This window comes from Dryas octopetala, chromosome 8, assembly GCF_963921425.1.
Source record: "Dryas octopetala chromosome 8, drDryOcto1.1, whole genome shotgun sequence".
NCBI classification, from domain to species: domain Eukaryota; kingdom Viridiplantae; phylum Streptophyta; class Magnoliopsida; order Rosales; family Rosaceae; genus Dryas; species Dryas octopetala.
This window is the reverse complement of record NC_141373.1, coordinates 4833368-4850328: the sequence shown is the minus strand read 5'-3', so window position 1 is coordinate 4850328 and position 16961 is coordinate 4833368. Positions and strand designations below refer to the sequence as shown.

Genomic DNA, 16961 nt, shown 5'->3' with positions numbered 1-16961 from the left:
CATGAGTATCTTCAATGAGGTAACAGTATGTGATATATTGCACATAAAATATGTAGCTCACGAGTGGACGTGTACCATCTTTAATATATAAAACAAAGGCAATAACTCTTCTATCAAGCATTCCAGCTCTGCCTGCCTGCCTCCAAGTTCTGTATCACTCTGCCCAGGAAATATTTAAATTTAATGAATTGCAATTATCATCCAACACAATATTTTACATTAATTAATTAGAATCATGTCGCCACATTGTCTGTGTCAGAATCATTCACCATATTTGAATTTCCACCAACTGGGTTTTTATATCATATGCATTTTTATGTTTTTCTTCTTGATGATCGAAATGCATTTTCATCTGCTATATATTCTATATATCTTATAACGTGTTCCAGAAAACCACCTTATATGCATTAACAAGATGCTCATCAGGCTGACCATGAGTGTCTGGCTAGACAACTTGATATACAGGTCTGGGAGGCGCTTGGTTCACAGCTACTTATTGATTTTATATGTAATAATATTCGGCATGAATCAAGATGCCGGTGATGGGGAGACATTGCATAGACATCGCCGAGACAATTGGCCACAACAAAACTGGCTGGTATTGAAGAAGGTTGAGATATTCTCTTTGTTCCCCTCATCTTCTTGTATATATTAAGCAGATGCCATGGAAGAAAGGTAAATCACTAGACCGAATTGTACATTCAACTGCAAAACCTTCTCTTCTCTTTTTAGAAAAAGTAAATGGCTGCCACAAAACCCAATTGCCATGCTCGCTCTAACAGCTTTCCCTCAAGAGCACACCCTCTCATTTCACAATTTGATGAGCAGTTGTGCTGGTTGAGGGCTTCTGAAGCCACCCCTTCATCCTCAACATCAATAAGCCAAAAGCTAAATGGCCTTCAGGATTGGTATGATTGTGTAGATGAATTGTTTTTGCTGCCACTCACTCAACAAGCCTTGGCCCGAGAGCAAAACAAGAAATGCATCGATGAGCTATTGGATGGATCTCTTAGGCTCTTGGATGTATGTAGCATAGCCAAGGATACCTTGCTCCAAACCAAGGAAACCACACTAGAACTTGGATCAATCATCCGTAGAAGACGGGGAGGTAAAACTGAGCTTGCAAGTGACATTAAGAAATTCTTGGCAACCAGGAAGGTGATGAAAAAGGCAATCCGCAAGGACTTAGGGAATTTGAAGGGTGTTTCTACCTTCAATAAGGAGCATGAGGCTGCGGCCATGCTTAGTGTCACGGTCCGCACTTAGAGTTGTGCTTCTGTGACATTAATATGAAGTATGGAGGGTCAAATGGCAAGAGAATGGCATTCGTTTGGCGAAGAGTGGCCGGGTTGCGCGTGTGGAAGGGTAATTTCGTAATTTGGATGTTTCGGGGTCTTCCAGTTGGAATTTGGGAAATCTAAAAATACCGGTAAATCTAGGAAGTCGAAACGAGTCCAACGCAACTAACGGTTTGTCATTCGGAGCTCGAATAAATTAATTATGGCCAAGTATGACTCCTCGCACAAGTTAATGTTTCTTCCTGCTTTGTGAGAAAAAGCATAAAATGCTCTTTAGGGGGAGGAATTGTGTCAGCCTCTCCACCACCCCCGAAGCCCACACCCATGGAGCGTTAAGCAAGCTACTCTAGGAACCTTTGGGGACCTAAAGGGCGGGCACATGACTCCCGGAATGCAGTCATGTATCTCAGTGGGACAGGAGGTCCCACAGACAATACAAGCAAGCAGGAGTGCTTGTATTGCGCTGGGCATGGAGCGTTAAGCAAGCTACTCTAGGAACCTTTGGGGACCTAAAGGGCGGGCACATGACTCCCGGAATGCGGTCATGTATCTCAGTGGGACAGGAGGTCCCACAGACAATACAAGCGAGCAAGAGTGCTTGTATTGCGCTGGGCACGCGCGCACACAAGGCTACAAAGGGAATTGCCTTATGCCACGCCGTATGCACAACACGCAAACTACATGTGAACTTCCGGAGACTCCATGGTGCATATTGGCCATGTAGTACTCAACGAGGGCATCGGCTTGGGTTCGGCCATGCGCAATATATGATGATAGCAGGCACGGGAGGGGCGACCCCGTGCCAACGAGAGAAAGCTAATGTGGGGCATCAGAGAAGAGTTGCTCACTCGGGTGGCATGCTTGCAAGCTGGCTTGCATGTTCAACTCGAGGAAAGGACTATGGGAGCGAGCTAGCCCTTAGTACCATGACAGTTAAGATGTGGAAACAAAGTAAGACCCGACATGTGAGAATGGAATGCCAGCGTCATAAGAACCTATCGATCGGGTGAGTGTCTTGGCTAAGAACCTTGGCACAAGGAAGCAATCGTATAGTCGCTACGAGTGAGACTCAGAGGAGTAGTTCTTGTTGGCAAACCTTGAGAAGGCATCAAATGGGTCTAAATCTTAAGAAGAGCATAGAGAAAGGATGGCTGGCCTTGATTCAGAGGAATCCTGGCGCCGCACAGGCAAATTCCGCTGCATAAAAAGTGAGCCCGTGACACTTAGCATGTTGAAAGAAGTGGAAGCAGTTACTCAGACTGTGTTCGGATCCATGTTATCTTTTATCTGGGGTCCAAAGACAAAATCAAAGCCAAGTGGGTGGTCACTAGTCTCCAACTTGATTCACCAGAAAAGAGTGGCAGCATGTAAAGATGAAGAAGAAACAAATGCAAATGAATTTGCAAAGGTGGATGCAGCACTGCACTCATTTGTTGGTCACAAGACAAAAGAATCTGATAATATTATTGAGAATGCACAAAACCAACTGCAAAATTTGGAGTTGTGCATACAAGATCTAGAAGAGTCACTTGAACACCTTTCATGGCGTTTGATCAAAACCAGAGTTTCCCTTCTCAACATCCTCAACCACTAGTTTAGAAATCCAATTAATACTAGATGGTACATCCAAAATTCTTTTTGCACAGAGCCTGTAAATTTGATGGCTTATACTTGTAAATGAAAGCTCTACACTATGTCAGATAATCAATAATTTCTCTCAAGTATATATTTCTTCCTACATTTAAATCTTGATCTAAAGTGTTTTAATACTTAATTGGGCTATCTGTTATGATTAGAGTCTTTTTAATTCTGCTTGCTGCAGAAATTAATCTTGACCTAAATTAAGTGTTTTAAAACTTGAGTAACATAAAAAACTGAAGTATTTGCTGCAGAACTCACTGAATGATTTTATTCTATCGCTTACTCAATGAGTTAACCCGAAAGAAAATTCTCTGAGCACCACACAAGTTTTCAAGGCAATGTAACTGGATGTAAAATCTGTCACTTTCAAGTTATCTCCCAGGAAATAATCATTAATCAAACACAGATTAGAATTAACAAATCAAGGGGACTAACTAATGAATCACAAGGCAGACTCAGATCTCAAACCCTTCTAATTATAATGGCAATTGTGCTGGTTTTCTTTCTGTTTGGGGAACAGTCCAAGTCATCAACTCTGCTACTTATCATTTTTCTATTATATGGAAACACAATGCATGGTCAAAAACTAATGCAGAATGCAGATCTTGCATGCTCCTTGCGCAACAAGATGAATTAACTAATCACATAAATTGCTCATCATAATTGAGTTTGTTTGGCTACGATGCATGGTTTTCGCATCTCCACGTTTTAGTAGACACAGGGTCAATGCCACTCGTGCAATCTCATATTTATTTTATAGATGGCTGTCCAATATGTTAAACTTTGATTGAATGATTGTTACATTATAAATGGAATACTCTGAGATTTTATGTGCTAAATTAATCAGTCCATGAGTTGGTATGCTGGGGTGGCAAGAGACATGGCATAAACATTGCATACAGATCCAAATCGAAATCATGTTACCACTCACTGATGATTGATGTGGAGGAGATGCAATGTCCCCCACCTCAACCAACACTATATATTCAGCAGATGCATATGGAAAGGAACACATCAATCTGAATTGTACATAAACTACATCTACAAGGTCTCTTCTATCTTCCCACAAAGAAGAAATGGCTTTCCACACTCGCTCTAACAGCTTCCCCTCTAGGCCACACCCCATCATTGAAGAACTTGATCTACATTTGTGTAGATTGAGATCTTCAGAAGCCACCTCCACATCATCATCATCAATAAGCAACAAACTATCTGGTCTCCAAGACTTGCATGATTGTGTTCATAGGTTGCTTCAATTGCCTCTCACTCAACAAGCTTTAGCCCAAGAGCAGCATGAGAAATGGGCTAATGAGCTACTAGATGGCTCTATCAGGCTCTTGGATGTTTGTGGCACTGCCAAGGATGCCCTGTTGCAAACCAAGGAATGTGTAGAGGAGCTTCAATCAATTATACGAAGGCGGGGAGGTGAAAGTGCCGGCCTCACAAGTGAGGTTAGGAAATACATAGCCTCCAGGAAAATGGTGAAGAAGGCAATCCACAAGGCTATGGGGAATCTGAAGGAATCCACCTTCTCTTCCCTCAACAAAGACCACGAGACATTTGCCGTTGTTAGCAAGTTGAGAGATGTTGAAGCAATCACCCGCACAGTGTTTGAATCAGTGCTCTCCTTTATCTCTGGGCCTAAGTCACAGCCAAGCAGCTGGTCCTTGGTTTCCAAGATCATGCACTCCAAGAGAGTAGCTTGTGAGGAAGATGCAGAAGTAAATGAATTTGCAAAGGTGGATGCTGCATTGCACTCACTCATTGGACACAAGACAATCAAATCTCAACCCAAAAGTGCAGATAATGCACACAACCAGCTTGACAAGCTGGAGTCATGCATTCAAGATCATGAAGAAGGACTTGAGTGCCTATTTAGGCAAATGATCAAAATAAGAGTTTCTCTTCTCAACATCCTAAACCACTAGATATTTGATTTTGTTTTTTTTGGTACATGAAATACATAGATGTATACATCCTCTGATATCCAATTGATATACATAATGCTATACTCAAATTGACACTACTCTTTTTATCTCTTCACTGGCATTTAATTCCGGAACCCACAAAGTTAATTTTTATCATGAATTCCTGCAAGTACTGAAACTAACATTCAACCCTTTGCATTCTATATGTTTTAATTCACATCATATTCATGGTGTTGGTGTCAATCTAGAAAATTAATGAAAAAAATAACTTCCTTATAGTCCTATACTCCTATTACAATATTAAAATGGATTAGCAGTAAAATCCAAAAAAGCTATGTTAATTACAAGGTTAATTCTAGTGTGTCAACTGAGAGGTAAATTCACAAGAGTTTTTGAAGTTATGATTGAGGTCACATGGGGTTACTGCAAATTATATCAAATGTAAAGCCTGTCAAGATTCCAATCGTCTCAAGGGAGATAATCCATATTTTGAATTAATGACATTACAAGGAAAGCATGCAATAAACAAATGCTGGCTGTTTTCTGTTAGAGAGGGACAACAGGATCTCATATTATTTTTCAACAAAGTAGAGACTTCAAAAAGGTTTAAGCCTATGATATGATATGATTTTGCTTGCTTCATTCAATACAATCATTTTGAAATCCATAAAATTCATATGATTTATCAGTCAAAGTTTTTAAATGAAAAAATATATTACCAAGTACAAAAAAAATTTTAACTCTCGATCACATAACTATTCCAAAAGACATTTTAAATGAAAAAAGTGGTTTTAAAACGTAATTTCTTTATTTAAGAAAAAAAAAAGATCAAGTTAATTGGGTATGGGTATTACCCACAATAGTTGAAACGGGTATGAAGCAGGTACCAGTCGGGTTAAGGTAATACACGCTTATATTTTTGCGGATATGGGTAAAGAAATCTTTAGACAGGTCGGGTATGGGTATTACGAGTACCCGGCCAATGGGTAAAATTGTCATCCCCAATCCCAATCATAGGGGATCAATCCCAGACTCCCAGCCTTGGAGGAATTGATCCCATACATGGAGGGATCGATCCCATACATGGAGGGATCGATCCCAGATATAGGGACTCGATCCCAGTCTTGTCGGGATCGATCCCCCACAGACATAGGCCAAGGGTCGATCCCAAACATGAGGGATTGACCCCAGCCATTGGGGGGGTCGATTCCAGAGCATGTTTTTCTGTCACATTTTTTACTCCCAAAAGATCGTTTTTAGACAGGTTTTTCAATTAGCATTAAATATATTTGCTTTCACGTGCAAACGCATCAATCCACTCGTGCCTTGCTTGCCCTCAAGAGCAGACCATCTAATTTCACAATTTACGTGGATGTCTAATCTGTCAATTTCCAATCGTGTCCTGTGAAATAATCAAACACAGATTAGATTAACAAATCAATGGGTCTAATTAATGGCACTCCTCACATGGCAGACTCAGGTCACAGTATCACACACTTCCAATAGGCAAAATTGTGCTAGTTTTCTATCCGTTTGGGGAACAGGCTAATTCATCTAGTCTGCCACTAACCATTTTCATACATAGTGGAAACACAATGCATGGTCAAAAATTAATACAGAATGCACATCTTGCCTGCTCCTTGCACAACAATCATGTCAAGGACCTGTAAATAAGATGAATTAACTAATCACATATATTGATCATGATAATTGAATCTGCATGTGTAAGACTTAATCATATAACAAGGATGGCTTCTGCCTCTCCATGTATTAGTTGAGATTTTATATGCACAATTAATCAATTCATGAGTTGGTATGTTGTCCGACCAAAAACAAAAGAGTTGGTATGTTGGGGTGGCAAGAGACAATGCATAAACATTGCCTTGAGAACATGTAGATCCAAATCGAAATCATGTTACCTCTCACTGATGATTGATTGTGGAGGAGATGCCATGTCCCCCTCCTCAACCAACACTATATATTAAACAGATGCATGTGGAATTGAGCACATCAATCTACATCTCCAAGGTCTTCCATCATCTCAAAAGATAAAAAGAAGAAATGGCTTACCACACTCGCTCTAACAGCTTCCCCTCTAGGCCACACCCCATCATTGAAGAACTTGATGCACAATTGTGTAGATTGAGTTCTTCTGAAGCCACCTCCACATCATCATCAATAAGCCACAAACTATCAGGTCTACAAGACTTGCATGATTGTGTTGATAAGTTACTTCAATTGCCGCTTACCCAACAAGCCTTAGCCCAAGAGCAACATGAGAAATGGGCCAATGAGCTACTAGATGGCTCTCTCAGGCTCTTGGATATTTGTGGCACTGCCAAGGATGCCCTGTTGCAAACTAAGGAATGCGTACAGGAACTTCAATCCATCATACGAAGAAGGCGGGGAGGTGATACTGAGCGCACAAGCGAGGTTAGGAAGTACTTAACCTCCAGGAAGATTGTGAAAAAGGCAATCCACAAGGCTATGGGGAATCTGAAGGAATCCACCTTTTCTTTCCTCAGCAAAGACCACGAGACTATTGCCATTATTAGCAAGTTGAGAGATGTTGAAGAAGTCACTCGCACAGTGTTTGAGTCGGTGCTGTCCTTCATCTCTGGGCCAAAGTCACAGCCAAGCAGCTGGTCATTGGTTTCCAAGATCATGCACTCAAAGACAGTAGCTTGTGAAGAAGAAGAAGTAAATGAATTCGCAGAGGTGGACGCTGCATTGCACTCACTCATCAAGACAAGCAAATCAAATCCGAAAACTGCAGATAATGCACACAACCAGCTTGACAAGCTGGAGTCATGCATTCAAGATCAAGAAGAAGGACTTGATTGCCTATTTAGGCAAATGATCAAAACAAGAGTTTCCCTTCTCAACATCCTAAACCACTAGATATTAGATTTTCAATTTTGTACATGCAATACATAAATGTATACATCCTCCGATATCAAATTGATATACATAATGATACTCTATTTGCCAGTACTCTTTATCTCTTCACTGGCATTCATTTCCGGATCCACAAAGTTAATTTATTATCCTGAATTCTCGCAAGTACTAAAAGTCTAAAAGTCTAAAACTAAAATTCTACCATTTGCATTCTATATATTCCAATTATCATCCTATTCACGGTGTTGGTGTCAATTTAGAAAATTAATGAAAAAAGATCCTCCTTAGAGCACAATTACAAGATTAAAATGGACTAGCTATAAGTTCAAAAAAAAAGTACAAAGCATTTGTGGAACAAAACCCATTAGTTTTAGAGTTTTAAAAATATTGAGACCAAGATAGGTAAATTTTGCTATGTCAACTGATAGGTAAATTCACAAGATCAGTTTTTCGAAATTATGATTGAGGTCACATCTGACGCGAGACGCAATATGCAGGAAGCAACACGCGAGACGTAGGGCACGAGGCACAACTTGAGAAAAACTAGGGTATGACTTAGGAAGTGCCACGACATGACTTGCGATGTCATTTGGTATAATTTTGAATGCATCAAATGTAAAAACAGTTTAAATGTTTCAAGCTACGAACTGAAATTCTGAAATTCTGAAATTCTCAAGTAACAAATTGGGATGCCATAAAGAACGACTTGACATGCCCTAAACAAGACTAGGATATGACTTTGGAAGTGTCAAGATATGACTTAGGATATCACTAAGTACAATTTAAAATGCATCAAGGGTGTAACAATTAAATTGTCTCAACCTACGAACTGAAATTCTCAAGGAACGACTTGAGATGTCCTAAGGCACGACTTGACAAACTCTTGAGTATGATTTTGGAAGCGTCAAAACATGACTTGGGATGTCACTAGGTACAATATGAAATGCATCAAGAGTATAAACATTTAAAATGTCTCGAGCTACGAACTGAAATTCTCAAGGAACGACTTAGGATATACGCTAAGAAACGACTTGAGGTGCTCTAAGGCACGACTTGAAAAATTCTATAGTATGACTTTGGAAGCGTCAAGACATGATTTGGGATATCACTAGTTACAATTTGAAATGCATCAAGGGTATAAATATTTAAAATGTCTTGAGCTACAAGCTGAAATTCTCAAGGAACGACTTGGAATGCTCTAAGGAACGACTTGAGATGCCCTAAAGGATAACTTGTGAAACTCTAGAGTATGAGTCTAGAAGCTTTATGACATAACTTAGGATGTCACTAGGCACAATTTGAATTGCATTAAGGGTATAAACAATTAAAATGCCTCGAGCTACAAACTGAAATTCTCAAGGAACGACTTGGGATGCCTTAAAGAACGACTTGAGATGCCTTAAGGTACGACTTGAAAAACTCGTAAGTATGACTTATGAAGCATCGAAACATGACTTAGGATGTCACTAGGTACAATATGAAATGTATCATGTATAAACATTTAAAATGTCTCGAGCTACGAATTGAAATTCTCCATAAACTACTTGGGATGCCTTGAAGAACGACTTAAGAAACTTTATGGTATGACTTTGGAAGCGTCAAAACATAACTTGGGATGTCAGTAGGTACAATTTGAAATGCATCAATGATAGAAACATTTAAAATGTATCGAGTTACAAACTGAAATTCTCAAGGAACGACTTGGGATACCCTGAGCAACGACTTGGGATATCCTGAGCAACGACTTGAGATGCCTAAAGAAACGACTTGAGAAACTCTAAAGTATGACTTTGGAAGCATCAAAACATGACTTGTGATGTCACTTGGTACAATTTTGAATGCATCTAAGGTATAAACAGTTGAAATGCTTCTAGCTACGAACTGAAATTCTCAAGGAACAACTTGGGATGCCCTAAGAGACAACTTGGCATGCCCTAAACAAGACTAAGATATGACTTTAGAAGCGTCAAAACATGACTTGGAATGTCACTAAGTAAAATTTAAAATGCATTAAGGGTGTAATAATTAAATTGCCTCGAGCTACGAACTGAAATTCTCAAGAAACGACTTGAGATGTCCTAAAAGCACGACTTGACAAACTCTTGGGTATGACTTTGGAAGCGTCAAAACATGACTTAGGATGTTACTAATACAATATGAAATGCATCAAGGGTATAAACATTTAAAATGTCTCAAGTTACGAACTGAAATTCTTAAAGAACGACTTAGGATACCCTAAGTAACGACTTGAGATGTCCTAAAGGCATGACTTGACAAACTCTTGGATATGACTTTGGAAGCGTCAAAACATGACTTAGGATGTCACTAGGTACAATATGAAATGCATCAAGGGTATAAACATTTAAAATGTCTCAAGCTACGAACTGAAATTCGTAAAGAACGACTTAGGATACCCTAAGTAACGACTTGAGATGCTCTAAGACACGACTTAAGAATACTAGGGTATAACTTTGGAAGCGTCAAGACATGATTTGGGATATCACTAGTTACAATTTGAAATGCATCAAGGGTATAAACATTTAAAATGTCTTGAGTTACGAACTGAAATTCTCAAGGAACGACTTGGGATGTTCTAAAGAACAACTTGATATGCCCTAAGGGACAACTTGAGAAACTTAGGATATGACTCTAAAAGCGTCATGACATGACTTGGGATGTCACTGTATACAATTTAAAATGCATCAAATGTATAAACAATTAAAATATCTCAAGATACGAACTGAAATTCTCAAGGAACGATTCGGAATACCCTAAGAAACGACTTAAGATGTCTTAAAGAACGACTTGATATGTCCTAATGAATGACTTGAGAAACTCTTAAATATGACTTATGAAGCGTATGAATATGACTTGGGGTGTCACTAGGTACAATATGAAATGCATCAAATGTATAAACATTTTAAATGTCTTAAGGTACGAATTGAAATTCTCCATAAACTACTTGAGATGCCCTGAAGAACGACTTGAGGTTTTGTAAAACACGACCTGAGAAACTTTAGAGTATGATTTTGGAATCGTCAAAACATGACATGTGATGTCATTAGGTACAATTTGAACTGTATCAATGGTATAAATATGTAAAATATCTCAAGCTACAAACTGAAATTCTCAAAGAACGACTTGGGATACCCTAAGCAACAACTTGAGATGCCCTATGGGACGACTTGAGAAACTTTAGGGTATGACTTTAAAAACGTCAAAATATGTCTTAGGATGTCAACTGAAAGGCTAATTACAACAAACAAACAAAAAGGCGAAGAAGAAGCTATCAAAGTAATTTGAGAGGTAAATTCACAAGAGTTTCTTAAATTATGATTGAGGTCACATGGGATTTGTGAAAAATTCATATTAAATGTCAAGGCTGTCAAGATTCCAAATGTCTCAAGGCAGATAATCAATAATCAACAATTAATGGCATTCAAGGGAGGACTTTGTACTCACCTGCTTTAAACCTTAGTAATGTGCCTCCTCCGTTAAACAACGGCCATGACACCATGGCCATAGTCAGCATATTAAGATGGGTCGAAGGAGTCACTTTCAAGGTGTTTGAATCCATGTTGACCTTTATATATCCGCATCGAAAGCACAACCTAGCAAAGCAGCTGTTCTTGGTTTCCAAATTCATGTATTCCAAACCTGTGGTATGTGAGGAATATAGAAATAAGTGAATTCAAGGCGGACGCTGCATTCTACACCCTCATCAGTCACAAACAAAGAAATCTAGCAACATCTCCCCCCAAGAATGTGAAGAGGAATTGAAGTACTTGTGGATGTTACAAGACATAAAAGTTTTTGCACTGAAATATGATTTTTCATTTTACTCGAGCAAAATTGGATTTTGCTGGAGCAATCATTATGTTGCTCATTTGTTTGATTTGAAGTGATTTTTTAATTTGCTCGACTCACTCAAAGGAAATGCAGAAAATTATTGGAAAGATTTTGCCATAGGTACTTGTACATGACTGAAAAGAGAGAAAAAAGCACACATTCATTGGTGCAACAAAACGTGTTTCTCTATAAATACATTCTAAATTGTGAAGACAATTTTGATTCCCAGCTCAGATTTTATACAAATTTTGGGTAGCCTCAACAACAATTGTCAATTGGGAGTGGTGAATGAGGGATTTATCACTTATTACAGAGCTGGTCTTCATGATCCCCTGCCACCTCGTTGCCTCTTTTCTTCAAGTGCAGTTGCTTCGTTTAACATGTCAGCAGCGTCCTTGTGCATATCTAGCTTGGCAAGAGCAACTGACTGCATGTAAAAAGCCGTGGGCCAGTCTGGATAAACACATTGGGCTTGCATTGCATCTCGAAGGGCAGCATCTGGTTGCTCGCATAATAGATAGCATAAACTGCGCCGTGCAAAAACAGTTGGGGACACCATAGTTCCAACATCTATGAACTGCACGCCAAAAAGCAAAAGTAACCACTAAGTGAACATTGCTGCTTTAAGTCCCCAGTTCAAGATTATAAGAGAATATAATGCACTAGAACATGACATTATACCATATTACAATACATAAGAAACCAACTTCTTAGTATCCTTTACATTTCCTCGATGAACCCATGCCTAACACAGAAATATAACAAAATGCTCCGAATAGTCATCTCAATCAACATAAGAGTACTAAAGACTACAGCTGCACTGATTAGATTCAAAAAGATTAATGGGAAAAACAATATCGTAAAGTTGAAGATACAAAATTTTCCACTCTTATGACCTTCCACCAATTTGCATGTGATTTCATGACATATTTACAACCCAAAAAGTTAAAAATTATAAATAAATAAAAAATACACGAACTACAAAGTTATACCTGGGAGTAACAGTCGATGGCAGTTTTAAAATCTTTGTCACGAAATGCATAGTCTCCTCGCTTCCTCGCCTCTAGCATGTCCCTCATCTGTTGAGTCCACTCTTGGAAAGATAACTGAATCCATCCAAATTAAAAAAAAAAAAAAAAAATCTCTTAGCTTAAATTGAATGAACAGGGATATCCAAGACAATCTTGTACCATTCAACTACCTCATTGGTTCCTTCATCATCTCTGTAGTGTGTCATAACCAAGATCTGATGGATTGCTGTGAGGTCCATTCGAGAACATGCCTCACCCATTGCTGAAAGGGGGCGTTGTGGGGTTGATGGGGCTTCCTCATGCTTTGGAATTCCAAGCATAACATAAGATGGAACCTGCAACCCAGAATTGCAGTAATTAGATTCTCAATCAGAATTAGTGTTCCTTTATCATACTTGGAGCAGGAGAACCCAATATAAAACATATTTGACCCCATATCGGGAAAATTGTAAACATAGTTTTTGGCCCTGTCAAAATATGTGGATGCACCTCAGGGGAATGCCCCAAAGTAGGTGAAAGTCATCAGCCAATGCAAGGATGCCAGCCACAGCATTCAACAAAATCCATGTTTGCATGCATCATTTCCAATCCATGGGTCTCAATCATTTTCAGGTGGAGTATAAAGAGATTCCTAAGTGCATCCAGCCATATTAAGTCATTGAAAGACTGTGTACACCATAAAGAAAATTTACAACTTTATAAAGCTAGGAATGTATGAAATTACAAGTACTAAATTAAGCACAATGCATAAGTATGATGCACTGAAAAAAAGTAACAGTTTTGTTTAATAACTATAGTATTAAAGATCCAATAAGAGATAAGTCCCTTACATCAGGTTTGGTCTGCAGGGGAGCAAGTGTCGCAACAAGGTCCTTCGTATTAGGCCGCTCTCTAGGTTCATATTGCAAACATTGAGAGGCAAGATTCACAACAACCGTTGCTTCCTCTGTAGAAAACTTCCCTTCCAGGTGTGAATCCATTAAGAGAATGATGTTTTTTCCCCGTATCATATCAAGAGCCTGTTTATATGAATAGACATCAAATATATACTAGAGGATCTATCTTGTATCGTATAGAACACCAGCACTAATTGAGCAAATATCATCACTGTCATCTTCTTAACATCCTAAGTAATCTCATATATATCTATCTTTTTCTTAAAATGTGAACGTATATGTGAAGTATGACGGAGGACCCACACATATTTGCTTATCTTCCAGCATGATGGAGGACCCAAACGTATTTGAAATATTATTATAGTTCATAATCTGGATACCATTTTCATAATTTCCAAGATGAGATTTATGTAAATTAAGAAAACTAACAATAGTTTTGCAAATAGAAGAAGGGAGTGTTGTGTGTTGCATAATTTCAAGATGGGTGAATGATGTGGGGAGGGAATCAAGTGGGATTTTGTTCAACAATAGTTGTTTGTTATAAGTTGAGTAGGTTATGAAGACAACTGATGCTCAAATATAACATGTCTGAGATCTTGAACAATCAAAGATAGGAATACACTTGTATATCTTATTCCAACGATCAATTTTCGTATAAGCAGGACCACTGCAAAATAGTTGTAATCAACTAATTTCAACTTTGAGTGACAACTTCTAGTTGGCAACTCCAAGATGACTATAGCATCAAAGGCTCTAGCTTGCACAAGCAAGCAAAGGCGTAGGATACATTTGCTGTAAAATTTGAATACCACATATTATAAAGTAACCCGCTTACATGACTTGGAGGGATGTGCTTTCCACTTAGCAGATCTAGAAGGACAGTGCCAAAGCTATAAATAACACTCTCTGGAGTGACCCTTCCTACATTATAAATAAACCACTACTGAATCAGCATATCCCATGCAGGAAAACCCTTCAGATAGGAAACTAGAATACTAATAAGAAAAATGATCACACTGATGGCTGAAACTTAAAACTCGAGAAGTTATTACCATTTCTTAAATACTCAGGCGGTGTGTAGGCAAGATTTGTGCTGTAACTCTTCCCATCCCTACTATTTCTCATCAAGCCAAAGCATGAAAGACGAGGATCACCATCCTACAAGTCCATTCAAATACTACATTATCACCCAAAATAGTATGAACATTTAAGTAACTGAAAACGGCATACATTGTTAACTAAGATATCATGAAATTTGAGAAAGGAATACCTCATCAAAGAGAACCCTATAAGCATTCAGATCATGGTATAATGGACGGCCCTCAGTACTACAATAATCTAAAGCTTCAGCAATATAAAGAGCCACTCTTAAACGCATGGCCCACTCAATGGTTTGATTCTCCCCTGTCAGGAACAAACAGAGACCAAAAATGTAATGTAAGATGTAACAGAATGCAGTCACTAAAACTCAAAAGTAACTTGATTGTGTATGAAAAAACTTAGAAAACTATCATATTATTTCAGCTTGAATTCACATATGACACGAAAGAATAAACAATAACATCCTAAGCTAATTAACAATACCAAGAAAAGTAGACTATTGCCACATTAAATAGAATACTCTAGTAAGAACTTCCTCGCCACAACTTCCAAAAATGAAAGACAATTTAAACATCGTCTAGGATTAGCAATACTAAAGTACTAAGTAACAACATGCATAAGAAATAGGTGAAATAGAGTCCCCCAAAGCAGACTCATCACATGCAGAAGAAAATAGACAAACTAAATCAATGACACAACCATTTCATGTTATAGAAATCTAATGCCAATGCCATCATTCATTTCAATGTTTGATTATTTAAGGTTCCATTTAACTATGTATTTAGAGGTAATTCACAAAAGGGTCACTGAGAAATCTTAGAAGTTGAGCTAAAAAGTGGGCATTTTCGATAACACCAGCTAAAGCCTAAAGAGGAAAAAGAAAAGAAAGGTTTTTACACATACAGTGAAACAAATGCTTAGCTAAAGTATCAGTAGGCATGTACTCAGCAACAAGCAGCCTCTCATCCCCATCACAGCAATACCCAATTAAATTTGCAAGCCTCCGATGCCGCAGCTTCCCCACACCCCAAGCTTCCTCCTACAAGAACAAAACCGAAAACCCACAAAAAAATTTCACATACCCACTTGACAAACCGACACAAAAACCACCAAAATCTCCCAAAAAACCAAACAAGCCAAAGCAAAAGAAAACTCATACCGCAAACTGCTTGGGATCGGGCCAGGCCATCTTGGTGAACTTCTTGACGGCGATCCAACGGCGGTTCTGGAGGCGACCCTTGTAGACAACGTTAGGGGCTTTCTCACCGCTCTCGGAGACTATGAAGTCGGAGCTGAAGTTGTTGGTGGCGGCTTTGAGGTCCGAGAAAGAGAATTCCGAGAAGGGTGGGGCTCCGCCGGTTTCTGGGTCGGATCCGGCGGAGAGCGGCGGGTTGTGGACCTGGGTCCGGTTGTTGTGGGCCTGTTGCTGGGTTGGGACCTTCTCTGGGTGCGTCTCTGTTAGAAACTTGGAATCACAGCAACCCATGACTCGGTTTGTGCTCTGTTCAGCTTCTTGGGGTTGAAAGACAAAACTAGAGGAAAACCATGAGCTGAGCTGAGCTGTACCTGTTTGTTTGAGTGGCTTGTGGGTTAGAGAGGGAGACAGGTTTTGTTGTGTGTGTGTTCTGTCAGCTCAGCTTCCTGCTAGTTTAATTTAATGTTGAGGTTTGTGGTAATAAAAAAGGATTTCTAGCTGCTACAGTTTTTCTAGTTACCTTTCTCTTTTTCTTCACAAAACAATTTTACTAAATTTTTTATTTTCTAATTTTCAGAAAAAATAAATAAGCTTGATTAAATTATTTTTCTGCCAATAAGATAGGGTTTCAATGAGAGGATATACATTAGTTAATATATTTATTTATACCCAATTTGATTTTAAGCCTAATAACTGTACATATTTATTTAGTTTCTTTGTAAACTTTGATATCTCATCCAATTTTCTAATTATATTGGAGGGAAGACCATTAACCTACCTTAGTCCTACCCATTATCCAACTCTCCCGCACCACTTAGCCCCGTTTGAGATTGTTGTGGAGAACTCAAAAGCTGGTGTAGATGACAATTCTCAATCACCCACAGCAGTTTTGGTGTTTGGTAAAAAAAATAAAAAAGTGCTTTGCCCCACAATTCTCAACTCCCCACAGCAAAAATAGAAAGCAAGTTTGTAGGTGTTTTTGAAAGCTGCAGTGAATCACAGCAACAATGAAAATTTTATTTTACCCATAATACTCTCATTTTATTAATTATAAATAGCCACAACAGTTTTACATTACAATTTACCAAACACCTTCATATTACTTTTTGTACTCACAACACTTT

At 38.7% G+C, this 16961-nt stretch overlaps 4 protein-coding genes across 4 annotated transcripts; 3 read left to right on the top strand and 1 right to left on the bottom strand.

Annotated features, from left to right (window-relative positions):
* The first annotated feature begins 741 nt into the window (after window positions 1-741).
* Window positions 742-2892, top strand: LOC147276312 (uncharacterized). Its single transcript, XM_086254143.1, has 3 exons — window positions 742-1203; window positions 1729-1747; window positions 2486-2892. The coding sequence occupies exons 1-3, from the start codon at window positions 742-744 to the stop codon at window positions 2890-2892; spliced, it is 888 nt and encodes a 295-aa protein (XP_086110269.1).
* A 1022-nt stretch (window positions 2893-3914) lies between these two features.
* On the top strand, window positions 3915-4867 carry LOC147276311 (uncharacterized). Its single transcript, XM_086255095.1, has one exon. It carries the CDS (start codon window positions 4016-4018, stop codon window positions 4865-4867), a length of 852 nt encoding a protein of 283 aa, XP_086111221.1. The 5' UTR covers window positions 3915-4015.
* A 2061-nt stretch (window positions 4868-6928) lies between these two features.
* On the top strand, window positions 6929-7768 carry LOC147276310 (uncharacterized). The gene has a single exon (XM_086255023.1). It carries the CDS (start codon window positions 6929-6931, stop codon window positions 7766-7768), a length of 840 nt encoding a protein of 279 aa, XP_086111149.1.
* A 3931-nt stretch (window positions 7769-11699) lies between these two features.
* LOC147276309 (serine/threonine-protein kinase BSK1-like) lies at window positions 11700-16265 on the bottom strand. Its single transcript, XM_086255050.1, has 9 exons — window positions 15802-16265; window positions 15546-15681; window positions 14812-14945; window positions 14594-14699; window positions 14377-14462; window positions 13476-13664; window positions 12816-12980; window positions 12607-12720; window positions 11700-12191 (listed from the first exon to the last, which is right to left on the bottom strand). Exons 1-9 carry the CDS (start codon window positions 16126-16128, stop codon window positions 11937-11939), a joined length of 1512 nt encoding a protein of 503 aa, XP_086111176.1. The 5' UTR covers window positions 16129-16265; the 3' UTR covers window positions 11700-11936.
* Between the last annotated feature and the right edge of the window lie 696 nt (window positions 16266-16961).